Genomic DNA, 22,406 nt, shown 5'->3' with positions numbered 1-22,406 from the left:
GAACCCGCAGGCTCAGGCAATTCACTCACCTCAGCCTCCCAAAGGCAGGGGATTACAGGCTGAGCCACCGAGCCCGGCTTGCTCCTGTTCTCTTAGGCCAGGAACTGGCTGCAGAATTTGCAGGACTTAGTGCAAAATGAAAATGTGCAGTCCTGGGGTCCCTGATCAAGAATTATTAAGACTTTCAAGATAATGATAGCAGAGCATTAAATCAAGTGCAGGGCCCTTCTGAGCGTGGGACCCTGTGAGACTGCAGGGGTCAGATACCCATTGAAGCTGGTCCTGATTAGGCCATGTCAGGCCTTTGCTGTTTAGAACAGATCATAGAGGGGGCTGCATGAGAGCCAGGGCTCCTGCTCACAGCCTCAGGCAGCAAGAGAACAGTATGTTCCGCCTGCCCTCCCCACCCCTCCCAGACCTAAGCGGGACCCAGCACTCTGGGACAAATAGCTTGGATTTGTGTAGATCTTCAGAACATTTTCCAGACTTGCTTGGGATTTCATCTGTACTGGGATGAAATGAAGAAGCAGAAAATACTAGCCAGGAACTTCAGAAAGCAGAGTGCTAAAGTAGCTTGTTTATATCTCCAAAGAGATTTCCTGGTTTCTCCAAAAATGGAGTTTGCTACAAACTTCCCAGTATGAGTTGCCAGACCAGTTGGCAAACATTTAGATCTGCGAAGAGCATTGGAATTGACCCTTCCTTGGCGAAGAGCCTGCAGCCAAGCCAAGCGTGGTAGCTCATGCCTGTAATCCCAGCACTTTGGGAGGCGTTGACAAGAGGATTGCCTGAGTCCAGGGGTTTGAGACCAACCTGGGCAACTTGGCAAGACCTCATCTCAACAATAAATCAAAAAATTACCAGGGCGTGGTGGTATGTGCATGTAGTTCTAGCTATTTAGAAGGCTGAGGTGGAAGAATTGCCTGAGCCCAGCAGGTCGAGGCTGCAGTGGCCATGAGCGTGCCACTGCACTCAATCCTCGGCGACAGAGTGAGACTCTGACTCAAAAGAAAAGAAAGGAAAAGAAATGGATTGGAAAGGCAGAGATAGATGCAGAGAGTCATCCAGTAGAGCCAATTTATTTATATCATCTGTTTACAGCACTATGGATGCTAGATATCTATTTTATATTTGGGGTTGTAGTCCAATACTACTTGATTTTGTTGTACAGATTGTTCTGGCTTTGACTGGTGGGGCCCATTTCAGTTGGTTCTGTGTCCCTTTGACATACTAAATCCTAAGATAGCAGTGGGAAAATCCAGAAGCAACCCAATTTACAACAGAGTGTGGATAAAGTGACAAATGTGTGGCTTCCAAAGCTAAGTCTTAAAAAAGATTGCCACTTTCACTGGGTGCGGTAATTCATGCCTGTAATCTCAGCACTTTGGGAGGCTGAGGCTAGAGGATTGCCTGAGTCTAGGGGTTTGAGACCAGCCTGGGCAACTTGGTGAGACCTCATCTCTATAATAAATAATTAAAAAAAAAATTAGCTGGGCATGGTGGCATGTGCATGTAGTTCCAGCTACTTGGAAGGCTGAGACAGAAGGATTACCTGAGCCCAGCAGTTCGAGGCTACAGTGGCTTCGTGAGCATGCCACTGCACTCCAGCCTGGGCGACAGGGTGAGACTCTGACTCAAAAAAAAAAAAAATAGTTTGCAGCCCTAGGAGATGGGCTCTTCATAAGCTCCAGACATAACCAGAGTGGCACTGCCTATGCAATCCTGCTGTGCAGGCCGTCATGCAGTACCCTGGCCTCAAACCCTTCTGTCTTTCTCTACTTGCAGTGAGTACAGAGGCCTTGGTGGTGGGAGTGGGGAGGCTTAGGTGAGAAGCAAACACTGCTTGCTCTGTCTCCCTTCCTGGTGACCCTAGATGGCTTTTGGTAGGCTTCTAGGAGGGGAGCAAAAGCCACAGAACTGCTCCTATGGCTCCTGTGGCCACCCTCCCCCATGTGACATCTCTTTTACTAGAAATCCTTGCCCTTAATGACTGAAGGTGGCAAAGAATCCCCATATCTGACCGGGCACAGTGGCTCACACCTGTAATCCCAGCACCTTGAAAGCCTGAGGTGGGAGGATTGCTGGAGCCCAGGGAGTTTGAGACCAGCCTGGGAAACATAACGAAACCTCTACAAAAAAAAAAAAATACATGTGATGGCAAGTACTTGCAGTTTCAGCTACTTGAGAGGCTGAGGCAGAAGGATCACCTACGCCTGGGAGGTTGAGGTTGTGGTGAGCCGTGATCATGCCTCTGTACTCCAGCCTGGGTGACAAAGTGAGACTCCGACTTAAAAAAAAAAAAAAAGACTTCCCGTGCTCTTTGACAGAGTCTGGTGGAACATTCATTGGGAGAGTCCAGCCACCCTAGTTTGTATATCATCATCATCTGTAACAGAAAGTGCCTTTGCTCCCCTTCGCTTGCAAGGAGAGAGCAGGCACTAGGGCATGGCACTCGTTCCCCGTGTGAATCCCGGTGTCCCACAGAACTGCATCAAAAAATGCTCTCTTTTCCAGCTTGGCTGCCATTGCACCTCCCCCCCCCCACCCCCAGATCACCGTGGGAGGTAAAAAAGTTTCTGTTTATATTGGGACTGGAGGCAGTGCCTGAGGACCTCTGGCCCTCTGTTCAGCATTGTCATTTATCACCAGGCTGACTTTGTAATCGCTGAAACAGAGCCAAGGGCAGGTCAGAGTGCCTGGCAGGTCCAGGGCACAAAACAGCCAGACTGGGGACACAACTGCACAATGGGCATCACTGCTGACGCCACTCCATTCAGCCCTTCCATCCCCTCCGTCCACACCATGGCCTTGAGGGATCTTGGTTTGTTATTTTATTTTTGCTATGAAAACCGATTATTTAAAAGCAATTTTCTTTTTTTTTTTTTGAGTTGGGAGTCTCACTCTGTCGCCCAGACTGGAGTGCAGTGGCCGCTCCCGGCCACCGCAGCCTCGACCTGCTGAGCTCCGGCCATCCTTCCGCCTCAGCCTTTCAAGTAGCTGGAACTACAGGCGCGCGCTGCCACGCCCGGCTGATTTTTGATTTATTGTAGAGATGAGGTCTCGCCAAGTTGCCCAGGTGGGTCTCAAACCCGCAGGCTCGGGCAATCCACTCACCTCAGCCTCCCAAGGCGCAGGATTACAGGCTGAGCCACCGAGCCTGGCTTTTTTTTTCTCTTTTAAATAAAACAAACTTTGCTGTTTTTTTCCTGATCACAAAAGTAGTTTAGACATTAGATACATGTTTGGAAAAAATAAAAATAAAATTGTTACCTCACATCATCTCCCAAGGTAAGTTCAGATGAATCAAAGGTCTAAGCTAAACCTCTCTAGATAGAGGACAAGCATCTATCAGGAAAAGAGAGGAAGGAAGAGCTTCCTCTCTTCGTGAGAACATCACGGCAAAGGCCCGGAGGCCCAGGTTGGATGGAGATGGCGGCCGGGAGAGGGCACCGATAGAGAGAGAGAGAGAGAGAGAGAGAGGTGAGAGGAGGTGAGGAGGGAGCTGGGAGTCCATGCTACATCCCCAGTGTGAGGCCTTGAAAGGCTGCAGGCAAAGAAGGGAGTGGACAGGTCTACACTTCAGCAAGGTCCCTGGGGCCACAGTCTGAGGATCATCCTGGAGGAGGTCAGTAAAACCAGGGAGGAGGTTATTGTCAGAAGCCCATGAGAGGGGACAGTGGCCTGGGCCCAAGGAACATAACTGGGATGGAGAGAGGAACTGATCCGAGAGATGTTCAGGCAATGGGGGAACACAAAATAGGTCAATGTCCCAGCCTCCCCACAAATGCCCTGGGACTCATGGTGGGGGTGGAGGAAGGTGTGAGTGTGTATGGAGGGGTCGGCTTTGAGAAGAATCATCCACAAGGCAGGGAGCAGTGCAGGAATTAGCAGGGAAGTCGGAGAGATGAGTTCAATTTTTGAGGAGCTTTGAGGCACACAAACCAAGATATTCATTAGACAGTTGGACATGAGGGTCTGAGCCTTCATAGTGGTGTCTGGTTCAGAGACTCAACTTTTTTTTTTTGAGTTGAGGTCTCACTCTGTCTCCAGCCTGGAGTGCATGACATGACCATGGTTCACTGCAGCCTTGATCTCCTGGACTCAGATGATCCTTCCACCTCAGCCTCTCAAGTAGCTGAGACTACAGGCATGCGCCACCATGCCTGGCTAATTTTTTGATTTTTTTTTTGTAGAGACGAGGTGTTACTCTGTTGTCCAGGCTGGAAGGTTCTACTTTTTAAAAATCCCTGCTTACTTCTTGATCCAACACAGTCTCACTCCACCCTCAACATCCCACAGAAATTGGTTTCGTTCAGATCACTTGTGACCCTCTTGTTGCTCAACCAGATTTATATCTTTTACTCTTTTTTCTTTTTCTTTTTCTTTTTTTTCACTCTGTCGCCCAGGCTGGAGGGCAGTGGCACGCTCCTGGCCACCGCAGCCTCCACCTGCTGGGCTCCGGCGATCCTTCCACCTTAGCCTTCCAAGTAGCTGGAACTACAGGCGTGTGCTACCACGCCTGGCTAATTTTTTTTTGATTTATTGTCGAGATGAGGTCTCACCAAGTTGCCCAGGCGGGTCTCGAACCCACGGGCTCAGGCAATTCACTCACCTCGGCCTCCCAAAGCACGGGATTACAGGCTGAGCCACCGAGCCCGGCCTATCTTTTATTCTTTATCTATGAGCCTGGGCGGGAGGAGAGGGAAGGATGAGCCTGGAAGTGAGTTTGTGGAATGACTTAAGAAGTTGGAGAATTTCCACAGGTTGTTTTCTCTGTCTTCCCAGTAAGAAAGTAGAGGAGACTGACTGCAGAGAACAGATGTGGAGTAGGACAAGAGACCCTGGGAGAAGAGAGAATGATTTGAACAGAGGCCGTGGAGGACCCAGAGAGAACAGATCAGGGGAACTAGCCCCACAATGACAGTTACCTTTTCTTGAAAGTTTTTGGTGCACTCAGCACTATTATGAATGTGTGACCCTGGCACCTCACTGATGCCTCCCAGCAGCCCTGTAAAGGAGTATGATGCCCATTTCACAGATGAGGAAGGCTGGTTAACCTGCCCATGCTGGCATGAGAGCAAAGCTTGGATCTCTGCCATTTTAACTCTAAAGGTGGTCCTCAGCATTGAGGTCATTCAGGAGGGGGAGGGGCTGCAGAAAGTGGATAGTTGTCCCCACGTGGGGGTGGGCTGCTTTCCTCGATGGCCCAGAACCTGGGACAGGGAACACAGGCATGGAGTCAGAGAGATACAAGATTGAAACATTGGTGGCGCCTGTGACCGGGGTTGAGTATACTGGCAAGGTGGTGACTGACTCACTGGACAGGACAGGAGGTAAAGGAGTCAAGGCAGGTAGTGGAAAGAGGTCAGAACTTGGGTTTCATTCCCGCACTTCTACTTCTGGGCATACACCCCAAAGAGATGAAAGAAGGAAAGAAAGATATGTGTGCACCATGTTCACAGCAGCATTATTTACAATAGCCAGAAACAGCCCAATAGGTGGAGGGACTGCTATATCCATACAGTGGAACACTATTCAGCCCTACAAAGGGCTTAAATTTTGGAGGTGTCCCCATTTTGCAGGTGGCACCCTCCATCCCATTTAGCAGGACTCTTGCTCATACACCTTCCTCAGCAACAGGAGGGCCAGCAGCAATTTGGATGAGAATTGAGTTTTAAGGAGGAGTCAGCCTTGCCCCCAAAAGATACCTCTTTGAGTAGTAGCCCAGAGAAGAGCCACTAATGAAAGTCATTAATGGAGGAGAGTTCCGGACAGTTCCCTAGCCTGAAGTTAACAAAATTGACCTCTTCCCATCTGCTCAGTCCCTTGGGACAAAGGGTAAAGATGGAGACTAAAATGGCTGTCAGTCCCCTAGTCCAGCCCCAGCCTCCACCTCTGGCTCCATGGGGCTGGGCTTCTCCTTGTTTACTGCATTCCTTTGAGGCACGTCAGTGGTGGGCAGGCTCTGGGGAGCTGGCCTGGCTCGCCTAGCTGCCTCTCAGCTCTGGACATCCTCAAGGCTGCCATTAGCCAGCAGCCAAAGTCCCAGGAGTACTTCTCATTGTGGCCTCCAGGACATTTAACATAGACATAGGGGTGCTCTACAGTCAAATCTGGTATTGGACCAGCCGGGTCTACACCTAGCTCCAGGAGGGAGGAGATGGAGTCTAGAGAGCCACCAGCAGAGGGCACAAACTGGACAGGGGCACATGTGGCCCTGGGCCCTGAGTGGGAACCTATCTCAGGACTTCTCAGGAGAGGACATGGGTAGCTTAGCCATGCTCTGCTGCTGGTGCTGCTGAAAGGCAGAGCCCTGGGCTGTCTTTCCAGAGGTGGGGAGGAGTCGCATACATTGACTCTCCTAGTAGCCTTTTACACCAAACATCTGCTCATCAAATCCCTGGCTCAGCCTGTCCTGAGCAGGCTTTCTCCATCAGACCTCTCACCAAGACTCCACTGGTGCTGGGGTGTGGGGCCAGGGGGATGGCTCTGGGACTGGGTAAGAAATCTAAGCCAGGTTGAGAAAGTTGAGGTCCAGGGTTCTCAAAACTACAGCCACATGGAGCCTGGTGACATTTCAGCCTTGGGGTCTCTCTCTGACGCTGTTGAGTAATATAGGAGAGCATCCCTTTTACCTCCAACAGCAGCCTCAGATGTATAGTTTTTAATTCACCATTCATTTATTCATGCCCAGTTCCTTAGTCTACAAGTTTTCTTGACCTTTATCATTCCAAACTAATATTTGGCTATCTTTGTTGGACATCATTCACTTATTCACTCATTCATTCGACTACCAAGCACCTACTGTGTGCCAGGCTTCATGCTATGTGAATAATGAAGCATACTTCATGTCCTGATCCTATGGGGGGAAAGGACAAAGAGAGAGAGTGAGCCAGACTGGGTGGCTCAGCCTGTAATCCCGCGCCTTTGGGAGGCTGAGGTGAGTGGATTGCCTGAGCCCGCGGATTCAAGACCCACCTGGGCAACTTGGCGAGACCTCATCTCTACAATAAATCAAAATGAGCCGGGCGTGGTAGTGCGTGCCTGTAGTTCCAGCCACTTGGACGGCTGAGGCGGAAGGATCGCCGGAGCCCAGCAGGTTGAGGCTGCGGTGGGCGGGAGCGGCCACTGCACTCCAGTCTGGGCGACAGAGTGAGACTCCAACTCAAAAAAAAAAAAAAAAAAAGAGAGAGACAGAGTGATAGGGGCCAAAACAAGGGAGGGAGGAGAGGAGCTGTGCGGGAGGAGCACAAGGACAGGGTGGGGAGGTCAAGGGTCGTTTCCCAAAGCAGATTATTCTTGATGCTCATGTTGATCCTGGACACTGGTTAGAGTGAGGCCAATGGGATGGAGAAATGACTGCACAAAGGTACAGAGTTGTAGAATGAGGCTTGGAAAGAGGAACATGGTAGTTGAGAGCACAGAGGGAAGCCTCTTCCTCAGCAAGCTCCACTCTGTATCCATTTACCAAGTTCTTACTCCTCCTGCAAACCTGAGCTCAAATGTCCCTGCCTTTATGGAACCTTCCTTCACCCCTTTCAGGGGGGACTTCCTGGCTCTGTGTTCCATATATTGCCACTGTGGAAGGTCTTTTTCAGGCTAGTGTTTGGTTCGGTCAGAAAACTCATGTGCAACTTGTGGCTCATGCCTATAATCCCAGCGCTTTGGGAAGCTGAGGCTGGAGGATCACTTGAGGCCAGGAGTTCAAGACCAGCCTGGGCAGCATACCGAGATCCTGTTTTTACAAAAAAAAAAGAAAGAAAGAAAGAGAGAAAAGAAAACCCATGTGGCTCTTTCTACTGTTCAGCCAGGCCTCCTGCTCTATGCTCAAGCTTCCTGTGGTTGGCATTATCCATGTATTCTTTAGGTTTCCTCTTTCATGCTTCTTTCATGCATGGCTTCCCCACCTACATTTATTTCATTTTTGGCCTAAAATTAAGCACAGGGGTATTTTAAATTTAAGAGTCCCATTGCCAAGCACTGGGAAAACAAACACTGGGAAGTGACAGACTAATGTGGCATACAGTGAAGGTTCCCAGGTGGTCAACCCTAACTGCTGATGGGGTGACAATCAGAAATCAATGGGTTTCTGATCTTGGCATTTACCCTCTCAAGGCTGCCTTCTCCGTAATCCTGCCTTAGCAAAAGTCATGGGGCCCTTTCCTCCTGGATGGCCTCTCCTTCCAGTCTGGATGGAAAACACAAGAGAATGCTAGAGCCTCCTACAGGGGGGACATTCAACTCGCCAGCTTTCTGCAGAGATCCATGTCTTATCCATCTTTGTGTCCCCAGAGCTGAGCCCAGTGCCTCAGCACTCAGTAAGCATGTGTATATGACCAATGATTAGATGCCCAGATGGCTGTCTTTGGGTTTGTGTTGTGTACTCTGCAGGGAGCTCCTGGCAGGAGCGTGGCATTCCTTCCTCGATACCCCTGTGGCAGTGGGGAGCATAGTACAGTGTTAAGAGCTACTGTGTTAGAACTCAAGAGATCTGAGTTTGCTCTTCAGTCCTCCCACTTACTACTGATTTAGTTTGTTTAAGAATGACAGCATCTGTGCTGGGTGCAGTGGCTCAAGCCTGTAATTCCAGCACTTTGGGAGGTGGAGGCTAGAGGATTGCCTGAGCTCAGGGGTTCAAGATCAGCCTGAGCAACATGGCAAGCCCTCATCTCTACAATAAATCAAAAAATTAGCCGGGTGTGATGGCACATGCCTGTGGTTCCAGCAACTTGGAAGGCTGAGGCAGAAGGATATCCTCAGCCCAGCTGGTCGAGGCTGCGGTGGCCGTAAGCATGCCGCTACACTCTGGCCTAGGCGACAGAGTGAGACTCCAACTCAAAAAACAAAAACAAACAAAAGAATGACACCATCCATAAAATGGGGAAAATGTTAACACTAACTCCTAGAAGCGATAACTCTTCAGAGCACACTGTCCAGAAGTGGTGAATTTTCAGCAGTTTATTTCTTGGGTTCTACATTAACGTAGTGGTTGTTAAGACCATAATGAAAAAAGTATATAGGAAATAGTGGGAAAGGAAAACCTGGACACACAAGTGCAGGTCTCCAAATGTGAAGGGCCCTGGCTGCCACCAGTTGTCCCTGAGAAGGCTTCTGCCTCCAGTTCCTTTGTGCTACCAACTGGAGCCTTACCAAGCTCTGTCCACATTGGACGGCAGGGCTGAGGCATAAGTTTCATTGATGACTTATGTAAAGTACTTAGCACAGTGTCTCACACCTTGTAATCACTAGATGGTGGCAGTAGATATTGTTATTAACATTCTTCTTTCAGCGTTGGGTGACTTGGGGGGAAGGGCTGTCTCTAGACTGGGCATTCAGGTGACAGAGTGGCTTCCCACGCAGTCCCAGCTTACACAAGACAGTGTAATACAGAGGTTAAAAGTGCAGACTCTAGAGCCTGTGAACTTGCCCTTGAATCCTTGCTTCCTCATGTCAGAGCTCTGTGATCTTGAACTTCAGTGTCTTCTTCTGCACAATAGGGACATTAATACTCACTGCCTCATGAGGACTGAGGACTACATGAGTTAATGACTGTTTGGAGGACATGGTACAGCATGTCTGTGAATGCTCACTAAAGTTAGCTGTTGTTACACTGAAGAGGGGAGGTATTAGGAAGTTGTTGGGAGGCTCCCTGGCCTAATGATTTGGGAAAAAGGTTGAACACAGGTGTGGAACTTGACTTCTCAGGTGAACTGGCACCCAGGGTTGGGACCATGCCCTTCAGAAACCTGGGACCAAAGTTATGAAATGAGCTCTTCCAGTTTTAGTGTTTCTCTAGTTTCTTTCTTTAAAAATAAATTAATAAACTGGACGCGGTGGCTCAAGCCTGTAATCCCAGCACTTTGGGAGGCAGAGGCAAGAGGATTGCCTGAACCCAGGGTTTGAGACCAACCTGGGCAACTTATTGAGACCTCATCTCTACAATAAATAAAAAAATTAGCCGGGCATGGTGACACATGCCTGTAGTTCCAGCTACTCGGAAGACTGAGGTGGAAGGATCACCTGAGCCCAGCTGGTCAAGGCTGCAGGGGCTGTGAGTATGCCACTGCACTCTAACCTGGATGACAGTGAGACTTCGATTCAAAAAATAAATAATAATTTTTAAAAAATGAATTATTCTAGAGACAGGGTTCTGCTCTGCCACCCAGACTGGAGCATAGTGGTACGATCATAGCCCACTACAGCCTTGAACTCCTGGACCCAAGGGATCCTCCTGCCTCAACCTCCTAAGTAGCTGGGACTATACGTATGTACAACCACACCAGCTAATTTTTTGTAGAAATTGGGGGGAGGTCTTGCTTTGTTGCCTAGGCTGGTATTGAACTCCTGGCCTCAAGTGATCCTTCTGCCTCTACTGAGTTTCTCACTGGGTCAAAGCGACAGCCATTCCCAGACCTGAGACCTGACTATCCATGGACATTCTGCCAGGGGGCTAAAGCCTGCATACCACCCCTGGGAGCTGCTTCCCATGTTCACAAGTGGGCTGGTGCTTGGTATGCACTGAGAAGCCAGAGAGAGGTCAAGCAGGGTAGGGACAGGGCAGCAGGGGGCAACTGGAATGCCTGCAGGAGCACAGCTTTTCTTAGCTCCGTGACTGCATGAGACTTGGCTTCTCAGCCCAGAGCTTAGCAGGTACACAGGTTCCCCTGGGGGTACCCTAGATGACTCCTCTAGAGCCCAAGCATGTGGGAGGCTGTGCTCGAATGGCCCAGCCATTCTTTTGGGGATGTGTTGCTTGTCATGTTTACTGTGTAGATTGGTTCTCATGCGGTTTATCAGCAGGTCTTCAGATGGGGTGCTGAGGATGACCAGGAGCTCTGCCCGGCTTTGGTGTTGAGGGGCCACGCTGTGTGGGGGCTTGCTGAGCCTGATACCTCTCCATTTCTGATGGTCTTCATGTGGTTATTTGGGGATGGTGCACTTTGCTGTCATTCCCAGCAAGCATTCACAGAGCAGCTACTATGTGCACACACCCTTGCTGGGTTCTCTTAGCTTCCTTCCAGTCAAGGTCAGGGCCAGGGCTCCAGCTATGCAGAGTCAACAGAGTCTCAGAAAGCGTAGGGACAAGGCAGTTCTGCAGCCCCCACCTTATATAATAAAGCCCCAGTTCCAAGCGAGGAATTCTGTTTCGAGTCCCTGTTTCTTAGGGGTTAACCATAGTCTAGTTATGGGCAGGAGCAGAGTGTATGTGTATGTGTGGGTCTTTGTGTACAAGCCCTTGAACATTCCAAAAAATATATTTTCAGAAATGTGAACCCAAGCGGGTGAGCTAGCGTCTAACTCTGTCCTCACTTTCCATTTCCTTCTCCTTTCTCGCAACCCATCTCCAGGGTTTCAAGTTTTCCCATAAGTTCCTGATAGCTAGGAGGGGTGAATGGAAGGGTTCCCTCAGAACTCATCCTGCAAAGGCCAGTGGAGACAGCTAATACTTCCCCAGAGTGGGGGCTTTGAAATAGAGAGTGTGAGCTGGGCTCGGTGGCTCAGCCTGTAATCCCGTGCCTTTGGGAGGCTGAGGTGAGTGGATTGCCCGAGCCCGCGGGTTCAAGACCCGCCTGGGCAACTTGGCGAGACCTCATCTCTACCATAAATCAAAAATGAGCCGGGTGTGGTAGCGCGCGCCTGTAGTTCCAGCTACTTGGAAGGCTGAGGCGGAAGGATCGCCGGAGCCCAGCAGGTCGAGGCTGCGGTGGCCGGGAGCGGCCACTGCACTCCAGTCTGGGCGACAGAGTGAGACTCCAACTCAAAAAAACAAAAAGAAAAGAAAGAGAGAGTGTAGGTGTGGGATGATCTGGGAAAGATCAGGAATGTGATAACTAAGAGAGGGGATTGCTGGGAGGTGCTGGGAGTTGAGGAGCTTCAGTCTGGTAATGGCCAGGAAAGGCTGCCTGGCCTTTTTAGGGAGGCTGCAGTGATTCTGTGGCCCACCTGAAGGGCTGCTGTTGACTGAAACTGTAACTCTTCAGCAGGGGGATGCCTGCTTTGTGGTGAGCCATACCCTCTGCACCCTCTGCCATACTCTGTCATGTCAGCTTGTTCCCTTGTCTGCCACACCCCCTAAATTGTGAGGCCAAGTCTGTGTCTTGTGTAGCACTGTGTCCCTAGTATGGTATTGACAGAAGTGTCCTGATGGATGAACTTTGAATGGGTGAATGGGCCGGGCCCACAGAAGGATTCTCGGTGGACTGGCTCCAAAGGACAGACCCCCAGCTCCACACAGGGCCCAACAAGTGTAGGCCCCTATGAGTGCTAGTTGCCATTGTTGGTGGGGATGATGCCTGTCCCTGTCCCACTCCAGCCCTGCCTCTGTCACCATAGGATTGGGCAGGACTAAGGGAGGCTTCCCAAAGCAGCCTCATCCCTTCCCATCTTCTCGTCCTCCAGGGAGGCTTCCAGGGCTTGGGATATGGTCATTTCATTCCATGGAAAAGCACAAATAGAGTTCTATGGACCACCGGGGGAGTGTTTAATTTCATCCTGCTAAACAAGACTAAAGTACTAAGCAAAGGGGGCAGGGGGACTCAGGTAGGAAGAGAGATTGGGCCCTACTGCCCACCATCATAGCTTAGTAAGTTTTCATAGGGGACCCAGAGTTGTCCCAGCTTATTTCTTATTCAAGCTTTTCTTGGCATTAGGACCTTGGTTTGAGTCCTGACTCTACCAATTACAACCCATTGAGGAGCCCCTGGGTGGTCAATCTCATTGTGTATGTGAGACAACAGAGTCAGAGGGACTAAATAACTCATCCAAGATCACACAGCTAGTTGGGGCAGAGCTGGGATTAGCACACAGCCTGGCTGTGGATACACTTTTCCAGAACAATCCTCAGTTTTTCTGGTAGCTCTGAAGGGACCCATAGCTTTCTAGGGGGCCATATCAATTGTAGGCCAGGCACGGTGGCTCATGCCTGTAATCCCAGTGCTTTGAGAGACTAGGGAGGGAGGATTGCTTGAGACCAGGAGTTTAAGATCGGCTTGAGCAACATAGAAAGTCCCTATGTCTACCAAACAAATAAATAAATTGGCTGTGTATGGTGGCATGCTACTTGGAGTCTGAGGCAGAGGATTGCATGAGCTCAGGATTTTGAGGTTGTAGTAAGCAGTGATCACGCCATTGTACCTGTCTGGGCAGCAGCATGAGACCCTGTCTCAAGCGAACAAATACCCCCGTCATTAAAATATCTGAAGCTCTTTCTGTTTGTTTTTTTTTTTTTTTTTTTTGAGTTGGAGTCTCACTCTGTCGCCCAGACTGGAGTGCAGTGGCCGCTCCCGACCACCGCAGCCTCGACCTGCTGGGCTCCGGTGATCCTTCCGCCTCAGCCTTCCGAGTAGCCGGAATTACAGGCATGCGCTACCACGCCCGGCTGATTTTTTGATTTATTGTAAAGATGAGGTCTCGCTGCCCAGGCGGGTCTCGAACCCGCGGACTCATGCAATCCACTCACCTCAGCCTCCCAAAGGCGTGGGATTACAGGCTGAGCCACCGAGCCCAGCTCTGAAGCTCTTTCTAATGAGCTGGCCTGAGCCTCAGTAGAGGACTCCTGCCCCACAAACTACCAAGACATTATGGCGTCTTTCCCTGGACTGCCAAGCCCCAGGAATGTGACTTTCTCCAAAGGAAGGTGGAGAAGTTTCTCCTGAAACTTCTTGTTAGGAGAATCTAGAATCTTTCTTCTTGATGGAAGACAATAAGAGTTGGTACTCCACGTGGAATGAAGCAGGAGCTTGAAAGGGTGTACTCCCCTAGTCCTCACTAGCCCTGGGCCCTGCGGCCTACCCTTCCCAGGACACCAGTCCTGTAAAGGGTCTGCTTTCCCAGGGGACTTTTGACAGGCCCTCCCGTCTGTGGCCAGCTCCTCCCTGCCCCTCCCTCGTACTGACAGACAACACTGGCAGCTGCAATGCCTGATTTCAGGAAGTCACCTGGTAGCTGGAAGGAGTGGGGTCAGGGCCCCAGTCCTTGCTGGGACAGCTGGATGGGAAGAGCAGGAGAATGAGAGCTTGGGCTCTAAGACATGGTAGGGGACACCGGTGCAGGACTGGGAAGGACAGGTGGTAAAGAGTTTGTGTACTGGGAGTAGGACTGAGATATGTCACATATTTCCCTGGTACTTTCCTGGTAAATATAACTTTGATTCAGAGAACCAAGAAGCAGGCCACAACCCAGGCCAAGGTAAAAATGCTCTCTTCTAATGAGCTCCAGCTCCACACACAGAGGCTGTCAGTGCCCTCAGGGACTTCAGGTAAGACCAGGGAAGAGAGTTGGCCCAAAGTAGAGCTGGTTAAAGACCCAATGGTTCCAGCCACTAGCCTGGAGCTCGAGCTGGGGCATTCTGGATGCCTCCGATGCCAGACAGCCCTGGAGCACAGTAAGACTGACACTGAATTGTCTGAATCAGTGTCACCTCAGACTGCTTTGAGGAAGGAACAAAGGCTTCTGAACACATGGCAGCGGTATCACGTGTGAGGGGTACAGTCATTGTCAGTCAGCTCTGCCCTCCTTGGCTTTGCCCTCTCCTAGGCAAGTGGCTGGAAAGTGACTCCTGCTAAAAAAGGCAGGCCTGTACCTTCCTCCTTCTTGTCTGAGCAGTTTTGCCGAGTCCATCTGTAGACCCTTGCAGCCACCAGGGCCAGGTGACTCTGCAGAGAGGGAGATACCTCCTCCTCCGGCGATGGGTCACAGAAAGGAAAGAGATGACCTTGGCGGGGTCAGCATGAGCTTACAGGGCATCTGTGACCTAGGCGCAGAGTGCAGTCTGCCCTTGCCTTTAGCAAGTTCTTTCTGAACAGACAAACAATTATTTTCCTTTCTTCTGTTGGCAATGGAGGTGGTGAGTTTTTCTGTCTAATCAGATAAGACTTCTAGAGGAAGTAGTATCAGAAGCCCCAAGGTAAGGGAAAAGATGCTGTGTTCTGCCCATTTGAACCTACCAAGGGCATTTAACTTGGATCCTAGCTCACATGACAAAGAGCAACATCATGTGGCCATGGGCCTGGAGGAGATGGGAGTCAGGAGCTACTTCTTATCTCTGAACCTGATCACTGGGTCCCTCGATGTGCCACAGGTCATTAAAGGTTTTCAGAGGTCATCCTTTCCATTCCTCTGCCTCCATGCACCACTCCCAGACCACCCCAGCCCTAAAGCTTTTCCCAAGGGGGAAAAATAATTATTACTACTTAGGTCTCTCATTCAGAGGCTGTGGACTTTCACTCTATGGAAGTTCTTTGTTATAGCTAACCGAAACCCCTCTTGCTATATAAAGCACAATTGGTCAAGTAAGGTCTAAAGACAGAAGCACAGGCAAAAATAACCTCTGGAGGTCACCGGGAGGTACCACCAGTTTTAAAAGCAAGAAGAAGTTGTCCTGGTCTTCCTTTCAGATAAGCATGAAGGAAGCAGCTCTGCTATGTGCCGAGCGCCTCAGAACTCTGCTCAACAGAAATCTCAGCCCTGGGAGGACTCTGGACTCCTTCTCCTTTTAAGGCAACATCTGAGCTCCCAGGGCTGCACGAGCTACAACAAGCCCCAGCCCCACTCATTCCTGGCTATTTGGAGGAAACTGATGATTAATCAGCCCTTTCCCTCCCACCCCCAGCCTGTTTTTCATTAGGTTCTTTTTAAAGGGTTGGCACACCTCCTGGAGAACAGACACTTGGCAGATTCTAGCCAACTAGGACCCCAGTGAAGGGAAGCACCTAGGAGGGAGCAGGGAGTAGCCCTGCATGAAGACAAAAGGGAGAGGTCAAGATGTGGAGTGTCAGGAAGAAGAGCGGGTTCAAATGTTGGAAACTGAGAAAGGGAAGGTTGTGAATGGGAGTCCTGGGTCTGAAGGGGGCTGGATGAGAGGTCAGGGTGAGTGGGCAAGGTTTTGTGGGCAGCAGAGCACTCAGGCACCCGTGGGCTCATGGGCACACAGAGAAGGTTCCTTTGGCCCCTGATGGGGAAGGTCAGAGACAGTTACATTGACTTGGTGGCTGCTGGTGTGACAGTCAGGTCTGAAATCCAGCTTTCTCTGAACTTGTAGGGTGAAGTTGATTCTCTCTCGAGATCCTTACTTTCCCTCTAAGTGAAGCCGGTGAGTGGTGTGGGAACTCTGCAGAGGGTGGCTGGGGAGTGCACAGCGGGCTCTGAGAAATACCTAAGCATGCACATTTAGGGATGGGAAGGAAGAGGGGAGAGCAAGAGTCTCTGCCTTGGAGGCCTGACTTTGAGCTCTGAGAGGCTGTCCATCCAGCTCACCTCCAGGCTCCCAAAGTGGATGGAATCTGTGATAAAACCCCTTTACTTGGTGGTATGGAGACAGCGAGAGGGAATTCCCTGGTTTGACTTTGGGCTGGTCATTGTAAGAGCTTCCTAAAAGAGCGGCTCCATTGGAAATCCTCATTTATATTCATGTGTTTCCTCTTCCTTGCAAATGAAGGCTCAGTCAAGTCACCATCACTTCTGCTCCAAGATGATCTGAAGGGTCAAACCCATCTCCCCAGAAGCCACAGTGAGTGTGAGGGGCGCTCTCTGCCCCTTGACCCATCACTGCAGCCCCAGTGACGCTTGCAGTGCAACTGGACCCTGGGGCCTATTGGGCAGGAGGCTAGAACGGACACATTCCAAGGCCCTGTCTCACCAGGCCCTGTGCCCCTTGGCTGCCTATTGTGATTCTAGCAGAGGAGCCAAGGACATTAGCTGCTAAATAAACCCAGGGGCTGGTCCCCAGTGGCATGTGTTTGTGTGCAGGTACTGTTTCCATAGGACCAACTTCTCTCTCCATTCCCTCTGGGAAGGGTGAGGAAGGGCTGCATGGGCCAGAACGTGTAATGAAATATTGCTTTTCCTTTCTTCCTTCCTCTCTTCCCACACCCCAATCAGATACTCCTGAAAGCAGAAAACCCTTCCAATATTCAGACCACAGTCTCTTCCTCTTGAAAAACCTTCAGGGAAGGATATCACAGCATCCCTGTAGGTCCCAGTTGATCTAGGGTGTCCATCACAGTTGGACAGTTAAATCTAAGGCCTAATCTTAGGCAATTCTGCTGCTTCCTCTGCTTCTCTGATGGGGAGGGGAGGGAAGTACTCTCAAAACAGAACTCAGACTTGGTGCAACTTCATGGAGGCACAGGGTGGCCTGCGTTGTGTATAAAACCAGCTCAGCTGACTCAGTCCCATGGTCTCCCTCAGCAACTTCTCAGTGTCTGGGTGGTCAAAATGGAGTCACAGAATTTGAGATCCCAGGTCTGGCAGAGTTCTGCCGAGACTAGCTGACCCAGTGAATTCCAGGGCTGCTCACAGAGAGGTGCTTGTCTTTAGCAAAGTTTTTACTAAAAATATAGACAATACTGTAATTTTTTTTTAAAGCACACTTATTTGATGTTAAGGTATATCCTTTATTCTATGATGTCTACCTTCTTTATATTTAGCTCCTTATTTCAGTCAGATGACAATGGTAGATAGATAAATATCCTTAATTGGTAAAATAAAATGTGTTAGCAACCCTATGTTGATCCTTCCAAAAATTTTTTTTGTCTTTTCAAATGTATTTTCTTGTAAACTTCTAGTATCTGAGAGCCTGCTTGGGAGCAGTGTCAGGACTAGGAAGAGAGATGTGAGACACTTGCCTTGGGCACAGAAGGCAAGGGGATGCCAAAAAAACTAATTGAGCAAGATTACGGATGTCTATATCTGTATCTATATTTAATTTTTTATCAATATTTTTTATTTTGATATTGTGGGGTACAGTTAAGGGTTAGGTATACAAATATGTTTTGTTCAGGCACCCTTGTTGATAAGGGGTGTCTCCCCATATATTCAATTTTTTGAGACAGGGTTTTGCTCTGTCATCCAGGCTGGAGTGCAGTGGCACCATTGTGGCTCACTATAGGCTTGAATTCCTGGGCTGAAGAGATCCTCCTGTCTCAGCCTCTCAAATAGCTAAGACTATAGACACATACCACCATGCCTGGCTAATTTTTAAATTTTCTGTAGAGACAGGATCTCTCTGTGTTGCCCAGGTTGGTCTTGAATTCCTGGCCTCAAGCGATTCTCCTGCCTCAGCCTCCCATAGCACTGGGATTACAGGTGTAATCCACCATGTCCAGCCTTTTAATGTGTGCGTGTGTGCGTGTGTGTGTGTGTGTGTGTGTGTGTGTGTATTTTTTGAGTTGGAGTCTCACTCCTTCACCCAGGCTGGAGTGCAGTGGCATGCACGCTCACGACCACCCTAGCGTTGACCTGGGCTCCAGTGATCCTTCCACCTCAATCTTCTGAGTGCCAGAACTACAGCTGCGCACTACAACACCCAGCTATTTTTTATTTTATTTTATTGTAGAGACGAGGTCTCGCCAGGTTACCTGGGCTGGTCTTGAACCTGTGGGCTCAGGCAATCCACTCGCCTCGGCCTCCCATAGTGCTGGAATTACAGGCTGAGCCACCGAGCCCGGTATATTTTTAAAAATCAAAATTAATGCAGAAAAATCCATGGTGAATAGAAATGCAAAATTTTAAATACAGAATCAGTGTCAGTGACTTTTCCTTTTGCCTCAGGCTCCTATGTGGCTTGGCATGGCACTGCTTGGAAGCAGTCCTTCTAAATCACCCATGACAGAAAAGGGCAATCCTTTTCTGGGACGCCTCTGGGAAAGAAACTGCCACAACCCCTGCAGGTGCTCATCTTGGCGTCCCATAACCCTGAGGCCTTGTGCCTGACGTCAGGCCATTCTCTGCGGCTTGAAGCCGAGTCCCTCTTATGCTGCCCTCAACGGAGACATCCACCCCACTCTCCCAAACACCGCTGTCCTTCAGAGGCTCAAGGGCAGTTATGTAAGTGCTCCCCCACTTGTCCCCACACTCATTCCTCTCCCTCTGTAGCCAGCTCTGCATGTTTATTTTTCTTTTCTGAATTCTTAGGAAAGCAAGCAAGTGGAGACCAAGACAGACGCCAAGAACGGAGAGGAAAGGGGCAGAGATGCCAGCAAAAAACCCCTGGGCCCCAGACGGGACTCAGACCTGGGGAAGGAGCCAAAGAGGGGTGGTTTAAAAAACAGCTTCTCCAGAGACAGAGATGAAGCTGACAGCAAAAGTGGTGAGAAGCCCAAGGAGGAGAAGATCATCAGGGGCATTGACAAGGGTCGGGTCAGGGCTGCAGTGGACAAAAAGGAGGCAGGGAAAGATGGGAGAGGAGAGGAGAGGACAGTGGCCCCCAGGAAGGAAGAGGAGAAGAGGGGGAGTGACAGGAACACGGGGTTGGGCAGGGACAAGGATAAGAAGAGAGAGGAAGTGAAGGAGGTGGCCAGGAAAGAGGACAGTGAGAAGGTGAAGGGGGTCAGCAGGAACACAGACCTCAGAAGAGAGGACGAGAAGGTGAAAACAGCAAGTGGAAATGCTGACAGGAAGAAGGAGCAGGAGAAGGTGAAGAGAGCAACTGGGGATGCAGACATGAAGAAGGAGGATGAAAAAGTCAAGAAGGAAGAGTCCTTCAGTGAAAAGGAAGTCGGGGACGAGAGCAAGACCAAAACACCAGAAAAACAGGTCCCCAGTAGCCCCGCCAAACCCTTCGAAGGGCCTGCCAAGGCGGAGGAGGAAGCAACTCCCAGCATATTTGATGAGCCTTTGGAGAGAGTGAAGAACAATGATCCAGAGGTGACCGAGGTGAACGTCAACAACTCAGACTGCATCACAAACGAGATCTTGGTTCGGTTTACTGAAGCTCTGGAGTTCAACACTGTGGTCAAGGTGTTTGCCTTGGCCAACACAAGAGCTGATGACCATGTGGCCTTCGCCATCGCCATCATGCTCAAGGCCAACAAGACCATCACCAGCCTCAACCTGGACTCCAATCACATCACGGGCAAAGGCATCCTGGCCATCTTCCGGGCCCTCCTCCAGAACAACACGCTGACCGAGCTCCGCTTCCACAATCAGCGACACATCTGCGGTGGCAAAACGGAGATGGAGATCGCCAAGCTGCTCAAGGAGAACACTACCCTGCTCAAGCTGGGCTACCATTTTGAGCTGGCCGGACCCCGGATGACCGTCACCAACCTGCTCAGTCGCAACATGGACAAGCAGCGACAAAAGCGGCTGCAGGAGCAAAGGCAGGCCCAGGAAGCCAGTGGACAGAAGAAGGATCTGCTGGAGGTGCCCAAGGTCGGGGTCCCGGCCAAAGGTTCCCCTAAACCTTCACCCCAGCCATCTCCAAAGCCCTCTCCAAAGAACTCACCCAAGAAGGGGGGTGCTCCAGCTGCCCCGCCGCCCCCACCCCCTCCCTTGGCTCCACCTCTTATCATGGAGAACCTGAAGAACTCACTGTCACCAGCTACCCAGAGGAAGATGGGAGACAAAGTCCTCCCTGCCCAGGAGAAGAACTCCCGTGACCAGCTACTGGCTGCCATCCGCTCCAGCAACCTCAAGCAGCTCAAGAAGTTAAGTGGTTGTGGGCATGGGTCAACAGGGCTGGGCCGGGCAGGGGCTCGGAGGAGAGGGCAGGACTGCATGCAGAGGAGCTCACGTCAGGCTGCAGGGGATATACAGACCGCTAGGGCTCAAAGGAGATTTCAGCTCATCTCATCCATCCTCCCACTTCCAGGCAGGCCACACCGTGTCTCCCTTAGAGGCAAGACTATCCTTCCTTTAAAGAACTTCCTTGAGCCTCTCACTCCACACGTCTAACTCCTCCATCCTACAGTTAAACCAGAAGCAGCCTCTACATTGTCGTTCTGTCTCAGGCCCTTCCTTTAAGTCTTTTCTTCTCCATTCCCTGGAACAAAAATGACCTTTGCTTTACTTAGTCTCCTCCCAGGACCAGCCACATCTTACAGACCAGTCTCTCTGAAAGGTCTTTGGGAGACTCAATCCTCAGGAGAGTTTGCCTTTGACTAACCAGTGCCATGGACACAAGAGCCACCCACCCCCTAATTCTCAAAGCCCTGCCTCCCTGGAAGTCCTGCCTGGGGGACACAGTCCATGATCATTTGCCCATCTGACTAGACATACTCCTCCCACATCATTTGGGTCTTGACACTTGTGATTCTAGTGGTCATTTGATGACATCCACTTTTCACATCCCTCTGTGCCAACATCTCATTTACATTCCACAGACCTATGGAGGTGTCTGGTGTGTCTTTCCAGAAGGGAGGTAGGTGAGGTAGATTCTAGAGGTCCCTTGCCAAGCTCCTGTTTCTAACCTGTCTCTGCTTTGCCTTACAGGTGGAAGTGCCCAAACTACTTCAGTAGGACCAGGCTGCCAGGCACCATCTGCCAATGCCATGACTGCTCAGGCCTCACCCCCCAGGGTTACACAGACCCCGCCCACCCCATCCCTGGCTGACCTGCTGTGGATGTCCCTGTTCTGCCGTGGGCGAGTGTGAGGCCTGGGCCACCCTAAGGAAGGAAGCCTTATCTCTTCTCACTTTCTTTTTCTTGTCTCTGAGGCTCTCCAAAGATTTCTTTGATACCTGGAGCTGAGGTTTTCAGACAAGAAGAGTCCTTTTTGCACATCACTGAGAAGAAGGCGCTGCCCAGGGCCCACGTAGCTGGCAAGCTGTGAGGCCTGTGATCCGGGAAAGATGTCCCGCAGGAACCACATATCCAGCCCAGCCCCACTGCCCTCCAGGGCCAGGATTCAGGCCTCTGAGGAGCCCATGGGGCAAAGCTGCTGGGCCAGTGGCACTCTGTGTGGGACAATGGCAGGAAGATGGAGAGGGCACGGGTTCCCAGAGGAGAGTGAGGAGAGACTGAGGATACCCCCAAAGCCCTCCCTCTGATTAGCCCGGGCTAATCAGAGGACATGGCAGGGGCACGTGGACCGAATGGACAGTGTCTGGTGGGGAGTCGGCTCCAGATGGGAAGAGAGAGCGAGACAGCAGCTGGACCTGAAGGTTTGATGCCAAAGCAGACATTTTCCTCACATCCACCTGCTGTTGTATAAATAGCTGTGTATCTGTATTTCCGTAAGATTTTGATAATATATACAAATCTTTAGCGTGAATGGCTGTGCTCCTACCTCTGTACTATACTGAGTGTCCTGAGCACCTCACTTGATGCTCCTTGGAAGACTCTAGAAGCTCAGGTTTCCTGTCACACCATGCAAGTTGACCAAGAGATGATAAGCCCACATCCTCAGAAAGAACAGAAAGAGGGAAAGCCTGAACTCAGAGCAGAAGACTCCCACTTACCTGGTGGTCCTGGCCTTGGAGGCCAGTCCTCTGCCAGGTCTGCTCCTGACCCAGTCTCGCTGGAGTCAGTAGCCAGAGCTGTTCTCAGGGGTGATAGGACAGAGTGGAGCACAGGGGATGGCTATATTAGGTATGTTCAGGGGATGCTCATTCCATGACTCTTCCTAACTGTGGGCTCGGGTCCAGCTCCTCACAGCAGTCACAGGCCCAGGGAGGCAGCAGGCAGAG

General features: G+C 50.6%; 1 protein-coding gene across 1 annotated transcript in view; it reads left to right on the top strand.

Annotated features, from left to right (window-relative positions):
• LMOD1 (leiomodin 1) overlaps positions 1-21,991 on the top strand; it is a 49,021-nt gene extending 27,030 nt beyond the window's left edge. The window contains exons 2-3 of the mRNA XM_021717124.1: positions 18,913-20,431; positions 21,211-21,991. Of these exons, the coding sequence (XP_021572799.1) occupies positions 18,913-20,431; positions 21,211-21,371 (1,680 nt within the window). The 3' untranslated portion in view covers positions 21,372-21,991. The remainder of the gene's footprint in view (positions 1-18,912; positions 20,432-21,210) is intronic.
• Positions 21,992-22,406: the final 415 nt, after the last annotated feature.

This window comes from Carlito syrichta, unplaced genomic scaffold, assembly GCF_000164805.1.
Source record: "Carlito syrichta isolate Samal-C Ts95f unplaced genomic scaffold, Tarsius_syrichta-2.0.1 Scaffold309294, whole genome shotgun sequence".
In the NCBI taxonomy this organism is placed as follows: Eukaryota; Metazoa; Chordata; class Mammalia; order Primates; family Tarsiidae; genus Carlito; species Carlito syrichta.
The sequence above is the reverse complement of the archived record's forward strand: the minus strand, read 5'-3'. Positions and strand labels throughout refer to the sequence as shown.